Source organism: Mya arenaria, chromosome 13 (assembly GCF_026914265.1).
Source record: "Mya arenaria isolate MELC-2E11 chromosome 13, ASM2691426v1".
NCBI lineage: Eukaryota > Metazoa > Mollusca > Bivalvia > Myida > Myidae > Mya > Mya arenaria.
In genome coordinates this window covers 42,429,672-42,457,437 of record NC_069134.1, presented here as the reverse complement: position 1 = coordinate 42,457,437, position 27,766 = coordinate 42,429,672, and the positions used below count along the sequence as shown (strand labels likewise).

The 27,766-nt window shown below is 36.6% G+C and overlaps 1 protein-coding gene across 1 annotated transcript; it reads right to left on the bottom strand.

Annotated features, from left to right (window-relative positions):
- Positions 1-93: 93 nt before the first annotated feature.
- LOC128214560 (choline transporter-like protein 1) lies at positions 94-27,156 on the bottom strand. Its single transcript, XM_052921088.1, has 18 exons — positions 27,058-27,156; positions 25,554-25,658; positions 24,626-24,768; positions 18,981-19,208; positions 18,365-18,485; positions 11,532-11,704; positions 10,095-10,215; positions 9,278-9,397; positions 8,495-8,561; positions 8,032-8,093; positions 5,659-5,765; positions 4,669-4,722; positions 3,792-3,878; positions 3,135-3,250; positions 2,438-2,604; positions 1,908-2,000; positions 1,096-1,191; positions 94-807 (listed from the first exon to the last, which is right to left on the bottom strand). Exons 1-18 carry the CDS (start codon positions 27,106-27,108, stop codon positions 724-726), a joined length of 1,995 nt encoding a protein of 664 aa, XP_052777048.1. The 5' UTR covers positions 27,109-27,156; the 3' UTR covers positions 94-723.
- Positions 27,157-27,766: the final 610 nt, after the last annotated feature.

Sequence of the window (27,766 nt, the reverse complement as noted above, 5' to 3'; positions counted from 1 at the left end):
TTGTTAAATTTATTCATACATTTTAATAAATCAAACAAAAATCAAAGAAAACAAAGGATAAAACAAGAACATTTAACACAACTATAAGTCATAATAAATAGAAGCATGATATCAACACATCGTCTAGAACCTTGTTAAATTTTACAACGTTCTTAACAATATCGTTGTTAACTTTTAGACGTAAAATATTTGATGATGTGCTTACATATTGAAATATGAATAAGTAGAGATAAAACACTGTCTCATATTGTAAGAAATACAGCAGATCACAAGGGTTTCTGAATGAAACATCCAGAGCATTAACAATTTAAAAGTAGACAATGATGACGTTAACACTGTTGTTAACTTTAAAAAATTGTTGCCAAACAAAAAATGAATCCCTTAAAGTACTTCGATATTCATTTTATGGCCTCAATTCAAAAATAGGAAAAACATATTTTAATTTATTTTCATTTAATTTTGCCAGTTATGATAGTATGTGAAAGTCATTTTACATTTAACTGAAATTCTTGATTCTAAGATATGTTGCCATATGCTCATTCATGACAAGATGGACTCATTCCATCAACTATGTCATGTTTCATTACACTGTAGTCAATCCCAAGGGTGAATGTGAAAAGGTTCAATTTACTTCTTCATTTAATGTCACTTTGAACCATTTATACATGCAAAGTTGATAACATTATACCACCTATTTACAATTTTAAGCCACAGCATTCACTATTAAACTTTGGTTGTTTCCTTCCTTTTCTTTGCAGGCTTTGTCTCTTTACTTGGTCCAGCTTTCTCCGCATTGTCCAAGTAGATCTGTGAATTTAAATTATTGATGTTTTGATAAAAAAAATTAAAAATTATATTAAGTTGTTTTCAACCGAACACTCCTGTTTTTCATCCCAAAAAGGCCAAACAATGCTATTAAAGGACTAAAACTGGTATTTATTTTTTAATTACAACAGAGACAGACAAGCTAAAAAAAACAGACAATCATAAATAGAATTTTAATGAATCTTTTAATAACCCACAGTAGTTTGATGATAGGAGCTAAACTGTTTAGTTATGAGATTAGCTCCTATTATCAAGCCACTGTGTTAATACCATGAGATTCTTGCTCATGAAGTAAGGTCTAGATGCCGAGCCATCGTTCCTCTCACAATCCTCGCAGAAACACAGGAAGATTGTGTCAATTGTGATCTGGAAAAATGGATGGAGAAATTATTTGCTTTAACCCGCATTCAGACATAATTCCTTCATTTATTCCAAGTAAAACAACTTAATTTTTTATTCAAAGACATTCTATGAAGATGATAAGACCTGAAAATATCAATGACGACAACAACACCTGACAGTATCTATGACGATGACAACACCAGACAATAACTACGAAGATGACAACACCTGGCAATATCTATGATGATAACAACATCTATGACAACGACAACACCAGACAATATCCATGTGTCTTTGATGCTTTAAAGGCGACACAAAAAAGGTTCAACACTTTTAAGGATATGTTATGTTATGTCAACAGGTTCCCTGCAGAATTAAATTTTTACTACATGCGGGTGTTGGAATTTCCAAATTCGCTTATTTTCATTATTTTTGAAATGTCAATACTAGTAAATGAGTGACAAAGTGTGAAGGTAAAGGTAGATGGGGTTCTAACAATATTGTTTATTGTTAATCCTGAAAAGTAGCCAGGATATGTTTGAGTATTAGGGATTCATGCCCAAAGCAGAGTAAAGGAGCTACTAAGACCCCTTTAAAATTGTTTCAAAAGTCATTTAATTTCATTTCAAGGTAACTGCTATTCTTTTTATGCAAATGTTCGAGCAAAATCAAACATTACAACTTAGGATTAACCCTGAACTTCAGAAACCCTTGGATACCATCTAGATAACAATTCAAACCTCATAGATGAGTAGAAAGCAATGGGACACAGCAAACGCAAAGGCACAGGCAACGAAGATGGGGACGGCAATGTAGTTAATGTCATCTCGATTCTGAAATGACGGAAATTAAGTCTAAAGAACAAATGAAAGTTTAATTCATAAGGCAACAAAGATGGGAACAGCTATGCAGTTAGTTTCATCTCTATCCTGAAATGGAAGAATTTTAGAATAATATAAAAGTTGAATATTACTATTAATTGATAAAAGATAACTGCATTTAGACTTCCTTTCTTCCAAAAACAAAATTGCTTAATTAAACATGACCACCTCAAGCACATGTCATTTGTTGTCTGTTCTTTTCAGACTATCAAGGGGCATAACTCCAACTATATAAGAGCTAGAGTTATGGGTCTTTATACACATGTGTTTATTGTCTCTTGCAACAAGTTTCATGTGAAAATATCTTAATTACCAACTTGAAGATGAAATATTTCGTAACAACTCTATCACAATACGTTGAAGATAGACAAGTTAATTGAAGACCATACCTTGAAGAACTCATTTCCAATAACAATGATTATGGCAACAGTGGCCAGTTTGCCAAGGAAGAGGACAAAATCACCGATGGAGTTGATTGCAGCCACACGTAGGGTGTTGGATATGATCATTAGGAATGCCTTCTTGGCACTTGCACAGAAATTGTACCCGTAGATTGCTGAAAAATAAGCAGTGTGTAAAAGCACTATCTTCAACATAACAATGCAAAAAATAAATCAGCACTTTGCTCTTGTCGTTGTTGTTGAAAAAATCATAAAATTAAATCTAGATTATTTTTTTGACAAATGGTTTTGCTGAGAGAATATTTACTACAGGAAATTCTTGGGTATTTTTTTACTTTTATTGCATTTTTTGTATGGTAAATGGTAAAATAAAAAATAAATAATTAGTCAACCCTCAAAAAATATTAAAATACTTGGCACTGTTTCAATAAGATATCTTAGTCATAAACCTAATCCTGCTTCAAATAGTGCTCAGGTCCATCCGTAAAGTTATGCGCAGAATCTAAATGCTACAATTTTGTTTAAAGAAACACTGTTTACTTGAGCTAAATGAGCTTACGCCTGGAAAGTAACTATCTTAAGCCTAACGATCTTTTTTGCTCCTGTCAATTTACAATAATATAAGAAGCCCTATATGAAGTGGCCATCTTTCTACATTGACATAATCTTTTTGGTAACTACCCACCAATTTCTATGTATGCATTCCTGTTAAGGTATCTGAGGAATCGCTCGAAACACCAAAGGCAACACTGTAGCACCTTCAGGATGAAATCCACAATCTTCCCTGCCTTTCCTTGCAGTCTGAAAATAGTTGGCAAGTGTAGAATATGAACGAATGGATACAGGTTCCGTCATGTCCCTACAAAATGAATTTTATATACATTTAAAGTATTTATGTCTTTGTTCATTATTCAGATGTATGATTAAATCAATGACAAGAGACAATCATATTAGCGCTTTAAATCATGTGACCAAAACTTTAAATCACGTGTCTAATGCTAAGCCATTCAGTAACTTATTAGTTTGCACATGCAATTGCCTATTTTTCGTCCAAGACTAATGTTGCATAAACTAATAAAATGACCAACCATAATCAATTAGTATGCAAATCCTAAATAATCAAAATTGTTTTTCCATACCTAATATCTGTCTGTTTCAAAACTGTTTTAGGTGTTATGATTTTACAGATGCCGCAGAAGAAATAATTCTATATCAAACATTGCTGTTTTTGAAACTTGATTGATTTTTAAGCGCAAAGTAACTGGTAAAATTGTAGAACAGCATGTCATTGAAGTTTCACCTGATGACAAAAAGTAGGAGTTATAATAATCATGTAACTTACTGTTTCTGTATGTAAGCCAGAATCAGCCTGGCAAGCATCACCAGAGCTATGATGAAGGAGCCAAATGCTACAGACCCAAGGTGATACCTGAAACAAGGGACAAACTCAGTGTTTTTTTAGGCCCTTTTTGGGGCCGAAATTCAGCCCCATTAAAAAAAATATATATAACAAAAATATTTCTGTTTTGAGGAACATTGACCAATAAACCTTTTGCAAATGTAGCAATAAAGTGCCATTCATGGATATGAAGGTTTCAGTTATTTTTTGGGGTGCAATTTACTGCCTTCTATAGGCTGGTCCCCCTTTGCGAAAAAAAATCCATTTTTCCCAAAATTTTATATATTTTTTTTCCCAATTTGATTAAAGAAAATAAACAAAAAATCACTGCCTTTGTTGAATAAAGGGTTTGAAAACAAGTTGAACAACATATGAATCATATGATAGTATCATTCCCCTTTTTACCAAAACAACGCTATCTTTCCCCTATAAAAGGTTGCCGTCACCATTCCCTTAAAAGTGGAAAAAAACACTGACAATTTTGTCAAGTTGCGAGAGATCTAAATTAGCTAAAAAATAGTTCAAAATCATTACAAATCTGAAAGTAATATCATTAATATATACTAATTTCTTTTAGTTTATTGTAATGAAACCTGATATCATACAGAATCGTGCTCAAGTCTGTGCCATGGGAAAAAAAACAGTACTGATGTCCATGTTGGGACTCAGCGATAAGCATTTTTCCCAAGTGCTCAACTTCAAGACGTCTTATGATAGAGACTGACACCTCTTCCACTGGACCATTGGGTTATATCACATGTTTTCAATTGCTATGGGGACATTGGTACAAATAAATAAAGCCAGTGCTTAAAATACCTACATGATCAGGCGCTGAATGGATTTTACTATCGGGCAACCAATCCGCTTCTTATCTCTGGAATTTAAAATTTGAAATAAACACTTATTTACAGAAATTTGCTTGTGCTACATTCAACTAAAATTATGTTTTTTATGGCATTTAGTTGTACATGAATGGATAATTTTACCCTATTTACTTTTACTCTCTATGATTTTTTTGCAGGTAAGTAATTAGTATTGAACAAAATTGAATTTTCACCCCATCTGGCCCTGATTTCTCGAAACTTCTTAAGCCTAACAAACTTAAGTAGCTTAATTTGTTACGAAAACCTTTCTTACTTTAACCTGATTTGATAAATGAAACTTTTTTGTTATTTTTAGACAGAAAAATTGTAACTTAAATAATTTGTTACAGCCCAAAAGCTTCCCAAATAAGTAAATATTTCACAAATTATAGAAGAACAAAAATGATGAGTTTAGGTTGATTTAATCAGGTTATATTACAGACTTAATTAGTTTCGGAGAATCGATCTGATCCAGAGAACTAGAAACAAATTGTACATTAGTTCAGCCAGTTACATTTTATGTATCAAATGTTATAGGAGGTCTTACCCAAATAACATGCATGCACACATCTCAGTTTAAAAGCCCACAATATAGGTTAATGAAGCAAACAATTATTTTTTCATTTCAATGCATTATCATGTTTAACTCATTTGACTTAATTGATTGAAACAAAAACAAAAAAAACATATGACTTTAATAGGTACTGGTATTAAAAGATTACAAATATTTTGGCATTTTTAAACTGAGGATTTATTTTATTTTAAAAATCCAATCAATATTAATGTTATTTTTTCACCTGAATCATTAAAGTTAAACGATTAAAACATGAGAATGCATTAAAATGAAAAAATTGTATCAACCTTAATAATATTGTGTGCCTTTAAGTGTAAAGTGCCTTTAATTGAGATGCCCTTGAATCTACTGCTGATCTACAAGTCCCACCAACCTGGTAAAGTACCACTTGGACACAGCCCCGGCCACCACAAGATCTTGGCAAGCTACGATAAAACTGCCCAACCATAACATGGCAAAGATGTTGTACCAGCGCAGATACTGAAAATAACAATGAATATGAGCATTGTGTTGTTCGATTTCCAGTTATTTATTTAAATGGCATCCCCAGGTCCTAATACTTAGTATGGCTGACTTTCCTGAGGAACATTATTCTTAGGCCTAAAAAAAAATATATATTTGGTTCGGGTTACCCGACCCTACCTACGGAATAGGCCGCCGACCCTAATGTTTTTATAGTCAGTTAGAAAAAAAATATGAAAAACTAAAAAAAAAAAAAAAAAAAAAAAAAAAAAAAATTGTTCTTTTTTTTTTTTGCTTTTCAATATGTAGTTTAAAACCTTAATTGCTTATATAGAAGATAACTTTAACACCATTCTCCAATGATGAAAATGACATTCTTATATAAAGCCTAATAAAAAAAAGAAAAGAAAAGCCTACCTACCCTACCTATTTTTGAAAAGGATGTAACCCTAACCAAACAATTTTTTTTTTAGGCCTTAAATATGTGAATCACTTCATAAGTAATATGTGCATGAAATAATGCTTGGCACTCTATAAGAGTTTTGCTCTAGCAAAAATTTCTCGAAAGCATCACATGTCTTTTAATTAACAGGATAAAGCTAAGCTCAATACTTTTGTTTTGGTATATATAAATTATTGTGTAATATTTGCATTCTTCAGAGTGTTACTGTTTGGATTTTGAAAATTTTCTTAGAAAACTAAATTGAATATAGAAAATTAAGATTAAGTAAATTGTTGCTAAGAAGCTGATTAAGCTAATGTTAGGCGTAAGAATTGTTGAGACAATGGGGCCTGCATCCATGGTTGTGAACTATGCGAGTCCTGGAGTGAATAGGTATTGCACCAGTGCAGATTTCAAAATGAATCACCCAATTTGTAATTTGAAAGATAGGTTATCCAAAGAGGAATGAAGATCACCACAACCTAATGCCAATGTTCCTGAAGTTTCAATGTTGGCAGAGAGTCTTATGGCACTTTTTATTGTAAACATGTGTACCAAGTTTCTTATTAAAATCTTACGCTGTTTCTGACTTATTGGCAGGCTTTGCATGACGGCAACATTTGCCTAAAAAGTATGTAAGCCAAGTTGAATGCTTTTGCATGACAGTGATGCAGGCCAAGTTGAATGCTTTTGCATGACAGAAATGTTGGCCAAGTTGAATGATTTTGCATGACAGCGATGTTGGCCTGGGTATATGCTTTTGCATGACAGCTATGTTGGCCTGGGTTAATGCTTTTGCATGACAGTGATGTTGGCCTGGGTGAATGCTTTTGCATGACAGCGATGTTGGCCATGGTGAATGCTTTTGCATGACAGCGATGTTGGCCATGGTGAATGCTTTTGCATGACAGCGATGTTGGCCAGGGTGAATGCTTTTGCATGACAGCGATGTTGGCCATGGTGAATGCTTTTGCATGACAGCGATGTTGGCCAAGTTGAATGCTTTTGCATGACAGCGATGTTGGCCAAGGTGAATGCTTTTGCATGACAGCGATGTTGGCCATGGTGAATGCTTTTGCATGACAGCGATGTTGGCCTGGGTGAATGCTTTTGCATGACAGCGATGTTGGCCATGGTGAATGCTTTTGCATGACAGCGATGTTGGCCATGGTGAATGTTTTTGCATGACAGCGATGTTGGCCATGGTGAATGTTTTTGCATGACAGCGATGTTGGCCTAGGTGAATGCTTTTGCATGACAGCGATGTTGGCCAAGTTGAATGTTTTTGCATGACAGCGATGTTGGCCAAGGTGAATGTTTTTGCATGACAGCGATAATCGATGACGGCCAAGGTGAATGCTTCTGTACAAGAACAATGATGGCCAAGGTGAATGCTTTTGTACAAGAACAATGTTTGCCAAGGTGAATGCTTTTGTACAAGAACAATGACGGTCAAGGTGAATGCTTTTGCAAGAAAACAATGACGGCCAAGGTGAATGCTTTTGTACAAGAACAATGACGGCCAAGGTGAATGCTTCTGTACAAGAACAATGATGGCCAAGGTGAATGCTTTTGTACAAGAACAATGTTTGCCAAGGTGAATGCTTTTGTACAAGAACAATGACGGCAAAGGTGAATGCTTTTGTACGAAAATAATGACAGCCAAGGTGAATGCTTTTTCATAACACTGCCGATGGCCAATGTAAATGCTTTTGCATAATAGTGATGATGGTCAAGGTGAATAACTCTGCATGACTAAAACGATGAACAAGGTGAATGCTTTTGCATAAAAGTGACATGGCCAAGGTGACCCATGTTGACATTTCACAAAGTGGTACATACTGTCCAGAAGTCCTCCAGAACAAGTTTGACATGACCAGACACTGGGTTCACTTTAGGTAAACCTGAAACATACATGTTACAACAGATATATAATTTTGGATAAAATTACCAAAGGATATATACTCTTTGTTCAAATATATTATTCCATCAAATACTGTTACTCAAGACCTTTTTGTGATGGACTTTGTTTACCGGTAATAATTAAAAAAAAATCCTGCCCAAAGTAAAAAATTGATATTTTAAATGTCTATACATACCGGTATATATACAATAATGCATGTTATGCAAATTTGAAATGAATATTGTAACCATATAAAATGTAAATTCAAACATCAATCATTTTGCACATGTCTTAGAAACTGTTCAATCAGTAGCAACATCATCAGAACATAATAACAAAGTATCAGGACTTTTGAATAAAGAAACCAAATTTTTTAAGGTTACACGTTAAAAAGTAACTTACCAGATGTTTCAATGAAGGAAGCAAGCAACCCCAAGCCTGCCATGAACACCACAAGTGCTATCAGTGTCTGAAAAACACATGGTAATGCAGTTTCATTAAAATGGAATGACTATACATTTACCAATATGAATACAATTGCTGTCATTATGATCTCCAAAATATTTGATTCTAGGAGTACCTTTATCAAATTAGAGAATTCTACATAATCTTAAAAAGAATGCTATTGGGATTGGGTGAGAATATCTGATCCATGTAATGTTTCGAAAATTATCTGCCTTACAAGCTTATGAAGTAATCAGTATTCCATGAATCAGACGAATCAGATGCTGAGACAGTGGGTAGCGCCAATCATTTTTTGATAACTGTCACAATGACCATGACCTTTAACCTATTGATCGCCCAAACCATTAGAGGGTCATCTACTGACCATGACCAATGTGCATACCAAGTTTGAAGTCTATTAATCGTGTTATTGATCAGAAACAAAAGTATTCAGCCCCCTCTTCTTGAACAAAGTAGTCCCAATGTGTCTGCCATGTTTCACAGGGTTTTTTTTGGAAGCTGATACGCCTGCTTGGCAATTAATAGAGACCTATGAGGTTTCTCAAATTTAATCTGTAATTATTTTCTTCCATGTTTTATTTAAAAATTCTTCATTTTTGTAAGCTAGCAACACCAGTCGGTGTGGTGAGATTATTTTTGATGTAAGCTAGATTTTGGCCTGCTTAAGCAAGACTAGTGAGAAATGAATGAATTTCAATTCAAATGATATATGTTACATACCCAAAAAGGTTGCAGCAGAAGGCAAGGCATGGCACCGATAGCCCTTCCAGCCTCAGTAAACAGCTGTACTACAAGACCAATCCTCTTCCTTAGAACCAACAGGATCAGTAGAACTATCACCTAGAAAATGGAGCGACTTATGCACCAGTCAATTGTAACCATGGCCCCCCAGGTCCGGGGATATACCGGGGGTATGGGCCGTGTTTTTACCTTTCAGGTGGCCCCGCAGTACCGGGTGAATGCAGTTGTTTTGTCTTCGCGCAAAATATAGCGGGGATCTTGCCTTACCTAGGCTCCCTGGGGTGCAGGGGCATTTGGCGGGGATTTGACCATACGTTCGTCTCCGCAGGGCGGAGATTTTACCCGGGGTTGGCTGGACCGAAAGTCAAAGTCCCCGCTGTTCCCCAGACCTGGGGGGGCCGAGGTTACAATTGACTGGTGCATTATTTTCTCAGAAAGGGGCTCACATTGCAACAAACTTTGTTCACATAAAATTGAATACCCTGCAACTTACATGATTATGATTTGTGCTACTTAACAGCTGCATACACAATCCATGTCTGAACATTCTCTGGTGTCTTAAGTTGAGCTTGCAGAGGCTTTTATAAGTCATTAGAGAGTAAATACCATTTTAACTACATGTATTAACATCTAACATTGTAACTTACGGTTATGCCAGATGCATAAGCCCCATACTCAATCCATGTTTGATCATACCTCATTCTCTGCTGTGAGGTCGACTATGTCAGAGGCCTTTTTAGGTCCTAGTAGAGTGTTAAACAACATACGTACTTAAACACCTAACATGTTAACTTACAGTTATGCCTGAAGCAATGGCAGCATACACCATCCATGTCTGAACATATTCATAGTTCTCAGCTGTCTGGTAGACCTCATCAGCCGCCTTCAAGTCCTCAGAGAGGCAATACCAAGTGTACCTGTAATATTAAGTTTGAATTTAGAATAATAAAAGTTTATGTAACATGCTTTTAAGAAGAGTACTGTAGAGTGAACACCAATGCTTGCGTTTGTTACAGTCAAACATGGGGTATTACTCAACATTTATTATAGCCAGAGCTTTTGGCCTGCTTTATCAGGGCTCAAATTTAACCATGCATACTCACTATTTGCAAGTAAGTTTTGCCGATAGCGACCTGATCTACTAGCTTAAATTTGAGTCCCATATTTCACAGCAAAATACCAGAGGACAAATGCTAATGACTACACAACGAATATCATGTCACTTAGACACTTAACAATGCATAACAGGTAAGCATTAAACGCTTTTGTGACACTGACCAGTCACAAGTGCCAATTTCGATGATGTAGCACACATTTGCAGTACACAAAATTCCAACACAGTGATTTCCCAAGCAGAGTACAACAAAGGGAAGAAACCACTGTTTGTGTGTGTGATGCAATATGCTTTGGTTTTTTCCCTGAATAACACTGACACTGTTATATATTAAGACAGACAGGCAGAAGATTTATTTAGACTTATTAAATTATGTGAAATGAAAAAATGTCCATTGTTCTATTGATTAAAAGAATATTGACACGTGTTCTTATGAAAAAGTAATGTTTGACACTTGTTCATTAAACATTTAACTAGAAATCACTGGTATTGACTTGAGTTACTTTATTATATGGCATAGAATGCTTAATTAACCTAATTTTATACTTTGGAAAAAAAGCAATTAACTCGTTGAAAATTGAGTTAAAAATTTACCCACATGCGAAAAAATGCAAGTAGGAAAAAAGTTTAAATTCGAGCCCTGTATACATGTGGGTATTGTCTCATTTAAACATTTGGATGATATGTATGCCCATTGTCAACTGCTTTGATGTAATGGGTCAGTGCCTGCTTGACCCTGCCACCGACAATGCTGGACAACCAGTCATCAAAATTAGACTTTTAGTAAACAAGCCAAAACTACATACAATAGTGCTTCAGTGATTTTTTATGTGCAATTTACTGCTTTCTATAGGCTGTTTCCCCTTGCGAAAAAATGTCCATTCCCAGGTGTGTGCTAATTTTGACCACTGGACAACCATTACAATATCTCAACTTCGTTTTCTTCATTATTTTTGAAAAAATAATATATCATAGTTAGTTATTATTAGCACAGAATACCAAGTATTAATAAAGCTATTTATAGTTAAGAAATATCCCGAGGTTTATTGATTGTCAAATTTTACAATTAACCAATCAAATTGCATGCATGTGCATAATTAGCAGAAGACCCATCCTTACCAACAATATGCAGTGGCACCAAGACAAAAGAAGACAACAGCAATGACAAGTGTCCAGACAATCACTGCAGCCAGGAATCGCATCAGGATCACCACCAGGAGAGCAACGCCGACCGATATACCCATCAGATAGCCGATTTCTATGTAGGTGTTCTTGATGTCAGAGAAGATTTTCTGCAATTTCATAAGACAAGGTAATGATTTGGCATTTTAAGTTTTCGAAGCATTGAATGATCATGGCTTAAACGATACTCCAATAAAATATGCTCAACTTCAATAGCCTGTCAAATGACTTCACACATCAAAGAAACTGACTGCCTCTAAAAGCAATTTGGCATATCTACCTTAATGTTTCATGTGGTACAAACTACAGAAGAGGTGGGCTCATACAATGGTTAAAGCATCCATAATGTAGAGTTTTTTGGATTCACCTCAACTGACCAATAATATCTAAGCTCTAAATTGCGCTCACAAGAACAGTGCCGAATTTATTCAACTTCAGTTTAATATTTTCAGATACAAACGGTTCATCCAATGTGCTATTGGTGTCTTTGAACTTTTTAACACCTAAATAAATGCTTCTATTTTCATTACCTGTGGTATATTACCTCCATCGTTTCCTGTGGTATTTTGCCTCCATCATTTCCTCTGGTATATTGCCTTCTGCCTCCACCATTACCTGTGGTATATTGCCTCCACCATTACCTGTGGTATATTGCCTCCACCATTACCGGTGGTATATTGCCTCCTACATTACCTGTGGTATATTGCCTCCACCATTACCTGTGGTATATTGCCTCCTACATTACCTGTGGTATATTGCCTCCACCATTACCTGTGGTATATTGCCTCCATCATAACCTGTGGTATATTGCCTCCACCATTACCTGTGGTATATTGCCTCCTACATTACCTGTGGTATATTGCCTCCATCATAACCTGTGGTATATTGCCTCCACCATTACCTGTGGTATATTGCCTCCACCATTACCTCTGGTATATTGCCTTCTGCCTCCACCATTACCTGTGGTATATTGCCTCCTCCATTACCTGTGGTATATTGCCTCCTCCATTACCTGTGGTATATTGCCTCCATCACTACCTGTGGTATATTGCCTCCACCATTACCTGTGGTATATTGCCTCCTCCATTACCTGTGGTATATTGCCTCCACCATTACCTGTGGTAAATTGCCTCCATCATTACCTGTGGTATATTGCCTCCATCACTACCTGTGGTATATTGCCTCCACCATTACCTGTGGTATATTGCCTCCTCCATTACCTGTGGTATATTGCCTCCACCATTACCTGTGGTAAATTGCCTCCATCATTACCTGTGGTATATTGCCTCCACCATTACCTGTGGTATATTGCCTCCATTATTACCTGTGGTATATTGCCTCCATCATTACCTGTGGTATATTGCCTTCACCATTACCTGTGGTATATTGCCTCCTACATTACCTGTGGTATATTGCCTCCATCATAACCTGTGGTATATTGCCTCCACCATTACCTCTGGTATATTGCCTTCTGCCTCCACCATTACCTGTGGTATATTGCCTCCTCCATTACCTGTGGTATATTGCCTCCTCCATTACCTGTGGTATATTGCCTCCATCACTACCTGTGGTATATTGCCTCCACCATTACCTGTGGTATATTGCCTCCTCCATTACCTGTGGTATATTGCCTCCACCATTACCTGTGGTAAATTGCCTCCATCATTACCTGTGGTATATTGCCTCCATCACTACCTGTGGTATATTGCCTCCACCATTACCTGTGGTATATTGCCTCCTCCATTACCTGTGGTATATTGCCTCCACCATTACCTGTGGTAAATTGCCTCCATCATTACCTGTGGTATATTGCCTCCACCATTACCTGTGGTATATTGCCTCCATTATTACCTGTGGTATATTGCCTCCATCATAACCTGTGGTATATTGCCTCCACCATTACCTCTGGTATATTGCCTTCTGCCTCCACCATTACCTGTGGTATATTGCCTCCTCCATTACCTGTGGTATATTGCCTCCATCACTACCTGTGGTATATTGCCTCCACCATTACCTGTGGTATATTGCCTCCATTATTACCTGTGGTATATTGCCTCCATCATAACCTGTGGTATATTGCCTCCACCATTACCTCTGGTATATTGCCTTCTGCCTCCACCATTACCTGTGGTATATTGCCTCCTCCATTACCTGTGGTATATTGCCTCCATCACTACCTGTGGTATATTGCCTCCACCATTACCTGTGGTATATTGCCTCCTCCATTACCTGTGGTATATTGCCTCCACCATTACCTGTGGTATATTGCCTCCATCATTACCTGTGGTATATTGCCTCCACCATTACCTGTGGTATATTGCCTCCATTATTACCTGTGGTATATTGGCTCCATCATTACCTGTGGTATATTGCCTTCACCATTACCTGTTGTATATTGCCTCCTACATTACCTGTGGTATATTGCCTCCACCATTACCGGTGGTATATTGCCTCCATCATTACCTGTGGTATATTGCCTCCTACATTACCTGTGGTATATTGCCTTCACCATTACCGGTGGTATATTGCCTCCATCATTACCGGTGGTATATTGCCTCCACCATTACCTGTGGTATATTGCCTCCTACATTACCTGTGGTATATTGCCTCCACCATTACCTGTGGTATATTGCCTCCATCATTACCTGTGGTATATTGCCTCCTACATTACCTGTGGTATATTGCCTTCACCATTACCGGTGGTATATTGCCTCCATCATTACCGGTGGTATATTGCCTCCATCATTACCTGTGGTATATTGCCTCCTACATTACCTGTGGTATATTGCCTTCACCATTACCGGTGGTATATTGCCTCCATCATTACCGGTGGTATATTGCCTCCACCATTACCTGTGGTATATTGCCTCCTACATTACCTGTGGTATATTGCCTCCACCATTACCTGTGGTATATTGCCTCCACCATTACCTGTGGTATATTGCCTCCTACATTACCTGTGGTATATTGCCTCCACCATTACCTGTGGTATATTGCCTCCATCATTACCGGTGGTATATTGCCTCCACCATTACCTGTGGTATATTGCCTCCATCATTACCGGTGGTATATTGCCTTCACCATTACCTGTGGTATATTGCCTCCTACATTACCTGTGGTATATTGCCTCCACCATTACCTGTGGTATATTGCCTCCACCATTACCTGTGGTATATTGCCTCCATCATTACCTGTGGTATATTGCCTCCTACATTACCTGTGGTATATTGCCTTCACCATTACCGGTGGTATATTGCCTTCACCATTACCTGTGGTATCTCCTACATTACCTGTGGTATATTGCCTCCACCATTACCTGTGGTATATTGCCTCCATCATTACCGGTGGTATATTGCCTCCACCATTACCTGTGGTATATTGCCTCCATCATTACCGGTGGTATATTGCCTCCACCATTACCGGTGGTATATTGCCTTCACCATTACCTGTGGTATCTCCTACATTACCTGTGGTATATTGCCTCCACCATTACCTGTGGTATATTGCCTCCTACATTACCTGTGGTATATTGCCTTCACCATTACCGGTGGTATATTGCCTCCATCATTACCGGTGGTATATTGCCTCCATCATTACCTGTGGTATATTGCCTCCTACATTACCTGTGGTATATTGCCTTCACCATTACCGGTGGTATATTGCCTCCATCATTACCGGTGGTATATTGCCTCCACCATTACCTGTGGTATATTGCCTCCTACATTACCTGTGGTATATTGCCTCCACCATTACCTGTGGTATATTGCCTCCACCATTACCTGTGGTATATTGCCTCCTACATTACCTGTGGTATATTGCCTCCACCATTACCTGTGGTATATTGCCTCCATCATTACCGGTGGTATATTGCCTCCACCATTACCTGTGGTATATTGCCTCCATCATTACCGGTGGTATATTGCCTTCACCATTACCTGTGGTATATTGCCTCCTACATTACCTGTGGTATATTGCCTCCACCATTACCTGTGGTATATTGCCTCCACCATTACCTGTGGTATATTGCCTCCATCATTACCTGTGGTATATTGCCTCCTACATTACCTGTGGTATATTGCCTTCACCATTACCGGTGGTATATTGCCTTCACCATTACCTGTGGTATCTCCTACATTACCTGTGGTATATTGCCTCCACCATTACCTGTGGTATATTGCCTCCATCATTACCGGTGGTATATTGCCTCCACCATTACCTGTGGTATATTGCCTCCATCATTACCGGTGGTATATTGCCTCCACCATTACCGGTGGTATATTGCCTTCACCATTACCTGTGGTATCTCCTACATTACCTGTGGTATATTGCCTCCACCATTACCTGTGGTATATTGCCTCCACCATTACCTGTGGTATATTGCCTCCACCATTACATGTGGTATATTGCCTTCACCATTACCTGTGGTCTATTGCCTCCACCATTACCTGTGGTATATTGCCTCCATCATTACCTGTGGTATATTGCCTCCACCATTACCTGTGGTATATTGCCTCCACCATTACCTGTGGTATATTGCCTCCACCATTACCTGTGGTATATTGCCTCCATCATTACCTGTGGTATATTGCCTTCACCATTACCTGTGGTATATTGCCTCCACCATTACCTGTGGTATATTGCCTTCACCATTACCTGTGGTATATTGCCTCCTACATTACCTGTGGTATATTGACTCCACCATTACCTGTGGTATATTGCCTCCATCAATATTGCCTCCACCATAACCTGTGGTATATTGCCTCCATCATAACTTGTGGTATATTGCCTCCATCAATATTGCCTCCATCATAACCTGTGGTATATTGCCTCCATCAATATTGCCTCCATCATTACCTGTGGTATATTGCCTACATCATTACCTGTGGTATATTGCCTACATCATAACCTGTGGTATATTGCCTCCATCAATATTGCCTCCATCATTACCTGTGGTATATTGCCTACATCACTACCTGTGGTATATTGCCTCCATCATTACCTGTGGTATATTGTCTCCATTATTACCTGTGGTATATTGCCTCCATCATTACCTGTGGTATAGTGACTCCACAATTACCTGTGGTATATTGCCTCCACCATTACCTGTGGTATATTGCCTCCATCAATATTGTCTCCACCATAACCTGTGGTATATTGCCTCCATCATAACTTGTGGTATATTGCCTCCATCAATATTGCCTCCATCATTACCTAAGGCATTTTGCCTTCATCATAACCTGTGGTATATTGCCTCCATCATAACCTGTGGTATATTGCCTCCATCAATATTGCCTCCATCATAACCTGTGGTATATTGCCTCCATCAATATTGCCTCCATCATTACCTGTGGTATATTGCCTACATCATTACCTGTGGTATATTGCTTACATCATAACCTGTGGTATATTGCCTCCATCAATATTGCCTCCATCATTACCTGTGGTATATTGCCTACATCACTACCTGTGGTATATTGCCTCCATCATTACCTGTGGTATATTGTCTCCATTATTACCTGTGGTATATTGCCTCCATCATTACCTGTGGTATAGTGACTCCACAATTACCTGTGGTATAGTGACTCCACCATTACCTGTGGTATATTGCCTCCATCATTACCTGTGATATATTGCCTCCACCATAACCTGTAATATATTGCCTCCATCATTATTTGTATATTGCCCCATCATTACCTCTGGTATATTGCCTCCTGCCTCCACCATTACCTGTGGTATATTGCCTCCATCAATAGTGCCTCCAATATTACCTTTAGTCTATTGTCTCCATCAATATTGCCTCCATTATTACCTCTTGTATATTGCCTCCTGCCTCCAACATTACCTGCGGTATATTGCCTCCACCATTACCTGTGGTATATTGCCTAGCTCAATATTGCCTCCATCATTACCTGTGGTATATTGCCATCATCAATATTGCCTCCACCATTACCTGTGTATATTGCCTAGCTCAATATTGCCTCCATTATTACCTGTGGTATATTGCCTCCATCATTACCTGTGGTATATTGCCTCCATCATTACCTGTGGTATATTGCCTCCATTATTACCTGTGGTATATTGCCTCCATCATTACCTGTGGTATATTGCCTCCACCAATACCTGTGGTATATTGCCTCCACCATTACCTGTGGTATATTGCCTCCATCATTACCTGTGGTATATTGCCTCCATCATTACCTGTGGTATATTGCCTCCACCATTACCTGTGGTATATTGCCTCCACCATTACCTGTGGTATATTGCCTCCATCATTACCGGTGGTATATTGCCTTCACCATTACCTGTGGTATATTGCCTCCTCCATTACCTGTGGTATATTGCCTCCATCATTACCGGTGGTATATTGCCTCCATCATTACCTGTGGTATATTGCCTCCATCATTACCGGTGGTATATTGCCTCCACCATTACCTGTGGTATATTGCCTCCATCATTACCTGTGGTATATTGCCTCCACCATTACCTGTGGTATATTGCCTCCATCATTACCTGTGGTATATTGCCTCCACCATTACCTGTGGTATATTGCCTCCACCATTACCTGTGGTATATTGCCTCCACCATTACCTGTGGTATATTGCCTCCACCATTACCTGTGGTATATTGCCTCCATCATTACCTGTGGTATATTGCCTCCACCATTACCGGTGGTATATTGCCTCCACCATTACCGGTGGTATATTGCCTCCATCATTACCTGTGGTATATTGCCTCCATCATTACCTGCAGTATATTGCCTTCATCATTACCTGAGGTATATTGCCTCCAAGGTAGGCTTCTCCAAGGGGAGACTCAGACATGAACACATTTGCAGTATGGTTGATGGAATCAATAATGTACTTTGGAATACATCGGTTCAAAATGCTGGTGCTGAAATTAAAAACGTAGGAAATGCATGACAAAAATGAGCAAAATCATTCCAAGATATTGGTCAATTTATTTAATAATGAATTCAAGTTATCAGCTTAAGACATTTTGGTGATAGAACATCAATTTCCTTACACCTAATTGAACTTAATATTGCAAAATTTGCTACTGACATTTGTGATTTATTAGTGGGTGGGCCCCTTGCATGTTTTGATGAAACCCAAAATAAATTTGTTTTATGTCATCTTAAACACATGAGGTTTGTTTATTAAAAACTTGGTGCGGTGATCAACCATTTAATATAAACTTCGCATTAATGTCACTGATGCAAAGCAAAAGGAAGTGGGTTTTTTATAAAATCATTTTGTATTAAGTGTTAAATTTGAGATGTACTATGGTAAAATTATTTACAAACAGAAAAACTCATCATAAAATAAAAGCATTTTTCTTTTCATCAAGAATTGAAAAAAATCATATTTAAATATAAGTTTAATTTACTGTCCATGCACAGGTGTTTTGGGACACTTTTTAATGTCCGCCACATATGGCACTACATCGTATCGACACAGGTTCACTTTTTCCTGTGTGTAGTAATCCACGACCTCGCCCTCACTTGCAGGACATTTCTCAACGCATATAATCTCAGCGTCATCCTCGTTGAATGTGGGAATCTTTGAGTCAGGCATCATGGACAGGAAGTAGTCTGGGTCAAAGAAAAATACCTTCCTGAAAAAATGTAAAAATGATTAAATATATATCCTTTCGAGTACCGCTACCGTACATCGACGCGCTACCGTAGCCGCCTAATGCAGACCAATTTTTCAAGGGTGCTGGTTACCGCTACTGTTTTACTGTAGGAATACTGTAGACGACTGAAACGTACCGAAAAAGTAGGTACGTCCAGTTCCACAGCCGCAAAATGCACATTTTCCACAAATTTGTGGTACGTTTTTCATTAAAATAAGAAGGATTGTGAACTTTAAAAACAGCATTAATACGCTATGGTACTTTGTCTTAGAAACAGTTACTACACTACGGAATTTCTTTCAAATATAATAACCATGCAAAAATAAGCAACGGTATTTCTTTAAAAATCGTCATTCAACATTATTCGCCTCTGGTATTTGTAAATTTGCTTTAATAAAACCGCATTCTTATGCTTTTCCTCTTGTATCAGAAGTACGCTGTGGTATCACTGTTAAATTTAAGAAATGAGCAAAACTGCGCAGTGGTATCACTGTGATATTTGTTTTACGGACTGTGTGTTAACTTCGATAAGGTAGACATTTCATGTTTGAATTAAACTAAATCAGTCACTTAAGTGCACTTTGGTAGCGTTCTTGAATCTAGAAGTATGCAAAACTACGCAGCGGTATTTCCTGTATAAACAGAATACGTAATCAACATAACACAACCCATTTCAAAGGCGACGTTGCCTTTGAAGGTCATTTAACGCTAGTTACGCTTCCTTTTAAAACTGTTGACATATATGCTACAACTTTCTTATAAATCCAACCGGACATCTATTACGTGATCGCTTTAAAGTTATCATGAAAACCATAGTGACTGCAAATATATCAACAGAACATCCATTACAAAATAGCTGTCACAGTTGCCATGAAAACCACTGCAATAGACAATAAACCAACCGGACAAATATCACAAGGTCGCATCAAGGTTGGAACCACAGTGACCCCTGTTATGAATGTTGTGTGGGAAAGGAGCATTACTTAATACAACATGCAATACATATCTGTCGTTGAAACAATGATCAAATGTCACGGTCACCATTCAAGAATCGTTGGTGCTTCGTGTGTCATGGGGCATCTTAGGAATTACCAGGCGTGCTTAAGTCGAACGATAGAATCAAAATCAGTCCATGAAAAGAGATGGCAAAGTTAGGATGCTCAGCAGAGGGGAACACATGGCATGAAATATTGCGGACCGGAAGCTTATGTCCACTGCATGGGAATAATCAAAACATGTGTGCAACCCGATGACATGTTCCAATCCTATAATAAATAGCCGACAGAACAAGGTTTTGGCGGAAGAAGTAAATGCAAAAGGAAAGTGGGAAAAACATGCATCAAAGTTATTTTATAATTAAAAAAGAACATGGGTGTTGTAGACAGTGAACATTTACAGTGTACCAACACAAAGTGCTTATTTGTGGACCTAATGTGTGTGGTTTGCCGTGTACATCTCGCTTGTGATTCATCATGTATAAAGCTTCAACCCTCCGGCTACCTATAAGCTGTTTGAGAGAATGGTAATACTTTTTTACAGTATATTACAAACATGCTGTAGAATGTTAAATAGTAACCATAATCAGGTTTAATAACATATTGATCGTTGCATGTACCACCAAAATGAAACATGAACAACATCTTTTAAAATCAATCAGCTGTTTAGTGTTTTATGTTTCTGTTTTTAGGTTGCAGAACAACTTATCGGCGGGAATAGCACACGTATAAGGAAATCCAAACAAACAAGCGACATATTTTAACTTGACCTCTTTGGCAATGTGCAGTGCAGAGTCAGCTTGCATTGTATAATTCTAATGTTTATAAAATAAAACTCAAATGAAATGTTATTTTATTTAAGGGAATGTTTTATTTCGTATCGTGGCATTACCTCTAGGAAAGGCCGAATGGAGGTCAAGTCCAACAAGACTATGGCTCCAGAAACACAGAGGAACGGAAAACAACAACTCATGTATCCTAAACATTTTCAATAATATATGTTTTTTATATAATTGCAGTTTGAAATGACCCTTAAATCGAAACAATGAATGGCCTCTGAAGTTCATGAAAATGCATACATTAAATTATTTCTACTGTTTAATGGCACATCTTGAATTTCAGAGTCTAGTACAAGAAAGCGCCGTTTAGATCAATCATGTATTAAAATAAATTTTCAATATAGTATTGATGAAATAATCATTACAAAATGTTGTTCAGGTGTCAACATTTTGTTCCTGAAGGGACGAATAATGTTTGTTTTAATGTTTTTATATAGAATTAAACATTTCAAGCTTAAAATGAGGACATATTTTTCGAAATTACACATATACAGTGCAATTGTCGCTAACAACGTGTCTTTATAACAAATATTCATCAATATGTGATTTCGTTTTACAGACCGATGATATTGCATTGCACCAGAAACTCCACTAGACTCTGTTGCCGTTTCGTTAATCGCATGCTGTGATTATACTGGTGTTGTTTCCCGTGACAAATCTTGCGATATTTTTAGCAATATAATAGTTACAGCCAAATTCTTTGATTTATGTTTTGGTCTATGTTTTTCTATTATATAATTATGTACATGTGTTCTTTGTTGATTGGAGAAAAAGTATTATCATTATTGATTTTCGTCGTGTTTAATTTTATCCCTATGTATTCCTCAAGTTCCTATGATGTATATAATTGATCTATACATTTTATAACCTTGATGTATGAATGAATTGTGAATCCGTATTTGGATTTTAGTCCTATAAGTATACATTTATATAGGAAATGAATGAACATGTTTGTAAAATATCATGATAGAGAATTGTTATTTTAATTCCTTTCTGATTTGTTTGATGAAAAACATATTGTTTTGTAATCGCTCTATGCATGTATAAATACTAAAATAAACAAAAATATGTATAATATAATGAATACTACAGGGACAATCCCATTAGTTGAACAGTAAAAAATAGGCGCTGTTAAGGTGTACACGTCAAGGACCCAAACAACAATGAACTAGAGACACAAACATTGTTACACCACTTCTTATATCATAATTTTCACTTTTTGTTTTATTACTGAATTTTACATAAAATGACACGTGCCTGGAAAACTGTGATAATGTGATGTGTGCATTAAAATTAAGCACGGCTAAAATAGCGTATTTATACATACATGGTTTAGCCACACATGGCATTCCAGAGAGTGTTTATGTGGATTTTTTCAATTTACTCCGATTCAAGCACACACATGCATAATATGATTGAAATAATAAAAACATTTCGCAACGTTGCCTTACAAACATCTTTTTAAGCATTATACTTTTGAAATATTTTGGAAAACCTTTTTCTACAACTGTAGTACAAAATTGCTGTTTGAGAAATATCAAATAATAGCCGTAGTGTATTTATGAGGAAAACAACCGACATAAATATCGAGTTACTACAAAAGTTAAAACTGCCATAGTGTATCTATGCATGCACACGTGGTATAATTCCAAGATTGATCATAACATTAAACGTCTCCGGCAATTTTGAAATACATATACCTGAAATGTTTGTACTAGAACTACCAGAGTGTATTAATGCATAATATTATCCTTTATGTACTTAACAAATTGTTCAAAGAAGTAATTCCTATCTACAAAACTCGCCTATAGTAGTTTTATAAACATTAAAAAGTAGCCAATACCGAAGATGAAAAATACCACAACCTACATATCACATGATTACCATTGCGCTGTTTTGCATGTGCATTTACCTACTGATGATTGTCTTCAATCAAATTACTACAACACACGTCTACGGTTATTCCTACATTTGTTCAAAATTCATCATATCCGTAGTGTATTAATGAGAGTTTTGTATTTTTCCGAAGTCAACCAGAGCGTAGTTATGCCGAAATGTCATATATATTAATAAGTGAATATTTTAATTGCCGTTACATAATAAAACCAATAAAATGCATTTTATTGTATTAATGTGTCTATCAAAGGGTTTAAGTAAAAGGAAAAATGTACATTTTCACTAGAACATTACCTAATTAGGGATAATGTATATGTCACTAATTCGTGAAATGCAAACTTGATTTATAAGGGTGTTATGTTATATAATTTTATGTACTATATAATGTTTGTAATTAATTTCTTTAATTGTGTTATAAATTTATACTGTTTCGAAATTGATAAACATTTTACCTAATTGCTAACGCATTTTAATCGGGATATTTAAGTCTCTGCTTTTAGCAAAACATGTACAAGATTATAAAAATAAGCGGTATTCCCACGCTGTACGATAGCGGTAATCAGAAGCCGAAAATTTGAGTACGGTTTACACTGCTGTGGTAGTTCGCCGGGGTATGATAGAGGTAATGGGGACACCCGAATTTTGGGTCTGCATTAGGCGGCTATGGTAGCGGAAAGGATATGAGATACTTATGATGATAAAACCTAAAAACATCCGAGTTAAATTAAGGCGACGGTCTCAATATTGCTAGGTAGGGAAGGCACAATTTTTGATTCATTTTTTAAGTCTAGTCAAAAAAGCAATATAAGTCGCGAATGCTTTCTATGATATACATAATTAATAACTAAAGATCTGATTTGGGTTTTTTGGTCAAAATGAAACCTCTAGGGTCCTGTGGTTTTGCCAGGTAGGGTTGTGTTTCCCTAAACACAGAATTTTTAGCCTTCGCTATTATAACTAGTGCTCTTATTTCTTTTAAAACAGAACATTTTATGTGATGTATAAAAAATAATTAAATATATTTATCGGCAATAGAAGTAACATGAAATTCACATAACTGGGTTTTCCCATGCTGGTACAAATTATAAAAAAAAATTATATTTCTTTTCAATTCATGTAACAGATCAGTGATTATGGAGTCACAAGTATCTCATAATATGGTACAATGTTGTTGGTACCTAAAATATCTAGGATAAACTTCCCGACTTCAAGTATTTAATACAGTCCCAAAGTGGGCTTAAACTATTACATTATTACAGGTATCAATAATTAAAAGTAATTAGTTTTTGAGAGCTTGTGTCATTCTAGAAAGAACAAACTTAGTATATTTCTGTAAATAATGTTTAATATTAAAGCTGGCAGCAGAGATTTTTTTCCTTCTTAAAATAATTTACTATGAGACAAAAGTCCTGCGAAAATAGCATAACTTAACAATATTTAAAGCCAGCATATTGAGCCTTGCTTGAAATGTTTGTTACATGTCTTTTGCAACTTGTGTACCAGGTTTTATTTGATTACCTTGAACATATAAGATTTATGGTCAAAGTTATTCAAAGTGTTTACCTGTCAACAACACCGCCAACAACGGGACTAAGATCTTGACAATACCTCAACATGTTTTTAAAAAAACAACAACAGACAAACTGATAACAATTGTAAATTTTACGATTTTCCTGATAGGTCCCATCCAGATAGATTGACATTTGGGATTGGATCATTGGGCTGGTTGCAAGTATTTCCATAACTGTCAGTGCCATAAATAAGCCGGTAGGGATTTCCATGGTTGATGCCGAGATAACCAATTGCTCCCTGAAATATGAAGAAATATGCTGTCAGTAGCCTGTCACAAAATTAGACTTTCAAAATGATGAGTAAGCTGTAGCTTTAAGTCTTAAACTATTGTTTGGAATTCAAAAAACTCAACAGCCCTGGCTGTATGAAAAACAGGAATGAGCAAGCACAGAAAGTATTTTATCAGTGCAGTACTTGCGGGCTTGTGATAATTTTGACCTCTGATTATGAAGTTCTGTGATAAATAACTGAAAAGGACCCTGTTACTCACTGGTATACTTTATAGTGATTTTAAAAAATGAATGTTTATTGTTATTATTTTCAGTGCCGACTTAACAGAAGAAGATTTTATATCTAAAAGATTGAAACAGTACCAAATATGTTCAACAATGCGATGATTTCTTTCATGCAATTTTGTGCAGTTTAGAAGCCTTTTTCCTTTACAATTTTTTTTTTCCATTCCCACGTCAACCGCCAAACAAAATAAATGACAGATTTAAGACTGAAACAGTGAAGCGAAACAATACATAATTTTTATATATTTATCATCTTTTATCTGCTTTGTCTATGACATTAAATTTCCTGAATTTGGGACCAACGTAGTAAGTTATGCTGTTTTTTGCCCATCAAAAAGGTACTGGCATTTTAAAAAGTTGCAAAAATTATCAATGTAATGTAAGAATAAAACTAGATCAATAAATATTTGGAAGAGATTAAAAAATAGTTATGCCATAAATTTATTATATTTTCTTTCATTAAGTTTATAAATTGATGAATTGCCAATAGCAAGTTTTATGACATACCACACCACCAAGGAAAGCTATGAAAATAATCAAAAATATAACGTCTCGACATTCCCTTTGGTCTAGTGGTCCAAATGTGCTTCCTGCATCTTCATCATCACCACCCTGAAACAGAAAATGGTCTCATAGTATTGAGTTAAGAGATCCAACATTGATCAAGAATTGTACAACAATAAACATGAGAATATTTCTGTTTTGATTTGTTAAATTTGTTCATTTGCACAATTCAGAGGTGCTGGGAGAGGTGAAAAGCATTCGGGCGGAGTGTTTTTTATTGGGCTGATAATTTCAGGGAGATACTTAAAATCTACATTTTAATACATCTTGTATTGAAATTACTTTACATTTATGGGAAATATGAGCACTGCCACATTGCATTTGTTTTAGTGTTATAAATGTTAACACAGAATATTTTTATTATGATATATATGCACAATTTTTTTTTCTGACCAATTTGAGGCTAAAATTCTGCCCCTTTCTAATGCTAAAACATATACTTTTTCTAAAATGTGAAAACACATATAGACTAGTATCTATATATAAATGTCATTGTTTTAATCATTAAAAATAAAATAAAATAAAATAAAATTTTATTTTCAGTTGGAATGAATACATGTAGCTACAATAATGAGCGATCAGGGATACTTTTATTAGTTCAACATTTCTTATGTATCCCTGTCTCGAGTCTGCCATAATAAAAAAATCATCAAAAGACTCGTTGACAGCCATTAAGGTGGACTATTGGTATGACATAACAGAGAAACATTAGCTATAAATAGCTTTTGACCGACTACGTTATGATTTCATAATAAATGGACATGCCTTTTTTAACCGTTTTTTGTAGGGAAGAATTGGATTTCTACAATAAATATTTGTTATCACTAATATTAAACTTTTTTGTTTTAAAAGCATTTTTGTCCATTTACAGGCGAAACTTATGCACCAGTCAATTGTAAGCACGGCCCCACGGAATCCGGGAATAGCCGGAGAAATGGGCCGTGTTTTTACCTTCCAGGTGGACCCGCAGTGTCGGGTGAAAGCGGTGGTTAGTCTTCCCGCAAAATATGGGGAGGAATGGGCCTTACCTAGAGCCCCTTGGGTGCGGGGGCATTTGGCGTGGGGGGGGGGGGGATTCACAAGCAGTTCGTCGGGACTTTGCCCGGGCCTGGTTGGACTGAAAGTCAAAGTTCCCACTAATCCCCGGGGGGGGGGGGGCGCCGTGGTTACAATTGACTGGTGCATTAATTTCCGATTTTTATCAAATCGACGCATTTTTTCTTTTGTTTTAACATTTGAATATTCATATTCTTCCCTAAACTCGCCAAAACGAAAATCGTCAAAGTCTCTGAAGTGGCTGTTTATATGGACTATGTGTCTATGAGCGTGTTTCACTAGTTTAACGTATACAGTCATTCTACTGTGCTAAACATCATTAAAAAAAACACAGCGGCGTTTCAAAGTTCAAACTTATTTTTCACAAAAAAAAACAAAAATTACAACCTACCTCAAACGGCAATACCTTTGTTTTGGCACCACAGCAACTAGAACAAGACATTTCATCTGTTAAAGTATGCCTGAAGTAAAACTTGAAGTTTCGCGCTATCAACACAGACGGTGACGTCACTTCTATATGTGCACATAAAACAATAATGTTTATTTTGCGGATACAGTACTATTTTGGCACAAGTTGCGGCACACTATCTAACACTTAAGCGCAACACTTTTAACTGATCAGTTTTAACAATTGCTTACTAAATTATATATTTATAAATATATTATAAAAGACGTTTGACTTTATGAGGATTTTAGCCTGACACAATTATAATGGTAGGCCGATTATCAAAGCCCCGCAACATTCGTCATTGCAACGTAGAATGTTAGTCTCTGTTAAAGTTTTTTTTTTTAATTTCTGGATTTGAAGGATGAACAGATTTGATTTACTTTACAGAACATTTTATTTTGACTAACCTCTAGTTGTTTAAGTATTTGTCAACAAAACAAGGAACATCAAATCAGATACATGAACTAAAAAACTATCATAAGATATATTTGACAAATTAGTTTCCAAGAAACATAGCCATAGTATTTCATTTTCTTCCTCTTCTCGCTACCTTTTGACGACCCAGCCTTGTCAGCTTCCTCTACTCCTGCCCCCATGCCCAGAGGCCCCTGGGGGCCTGAAGACGAGGCTGTTGCAAGCTCGTGCAGTTTTA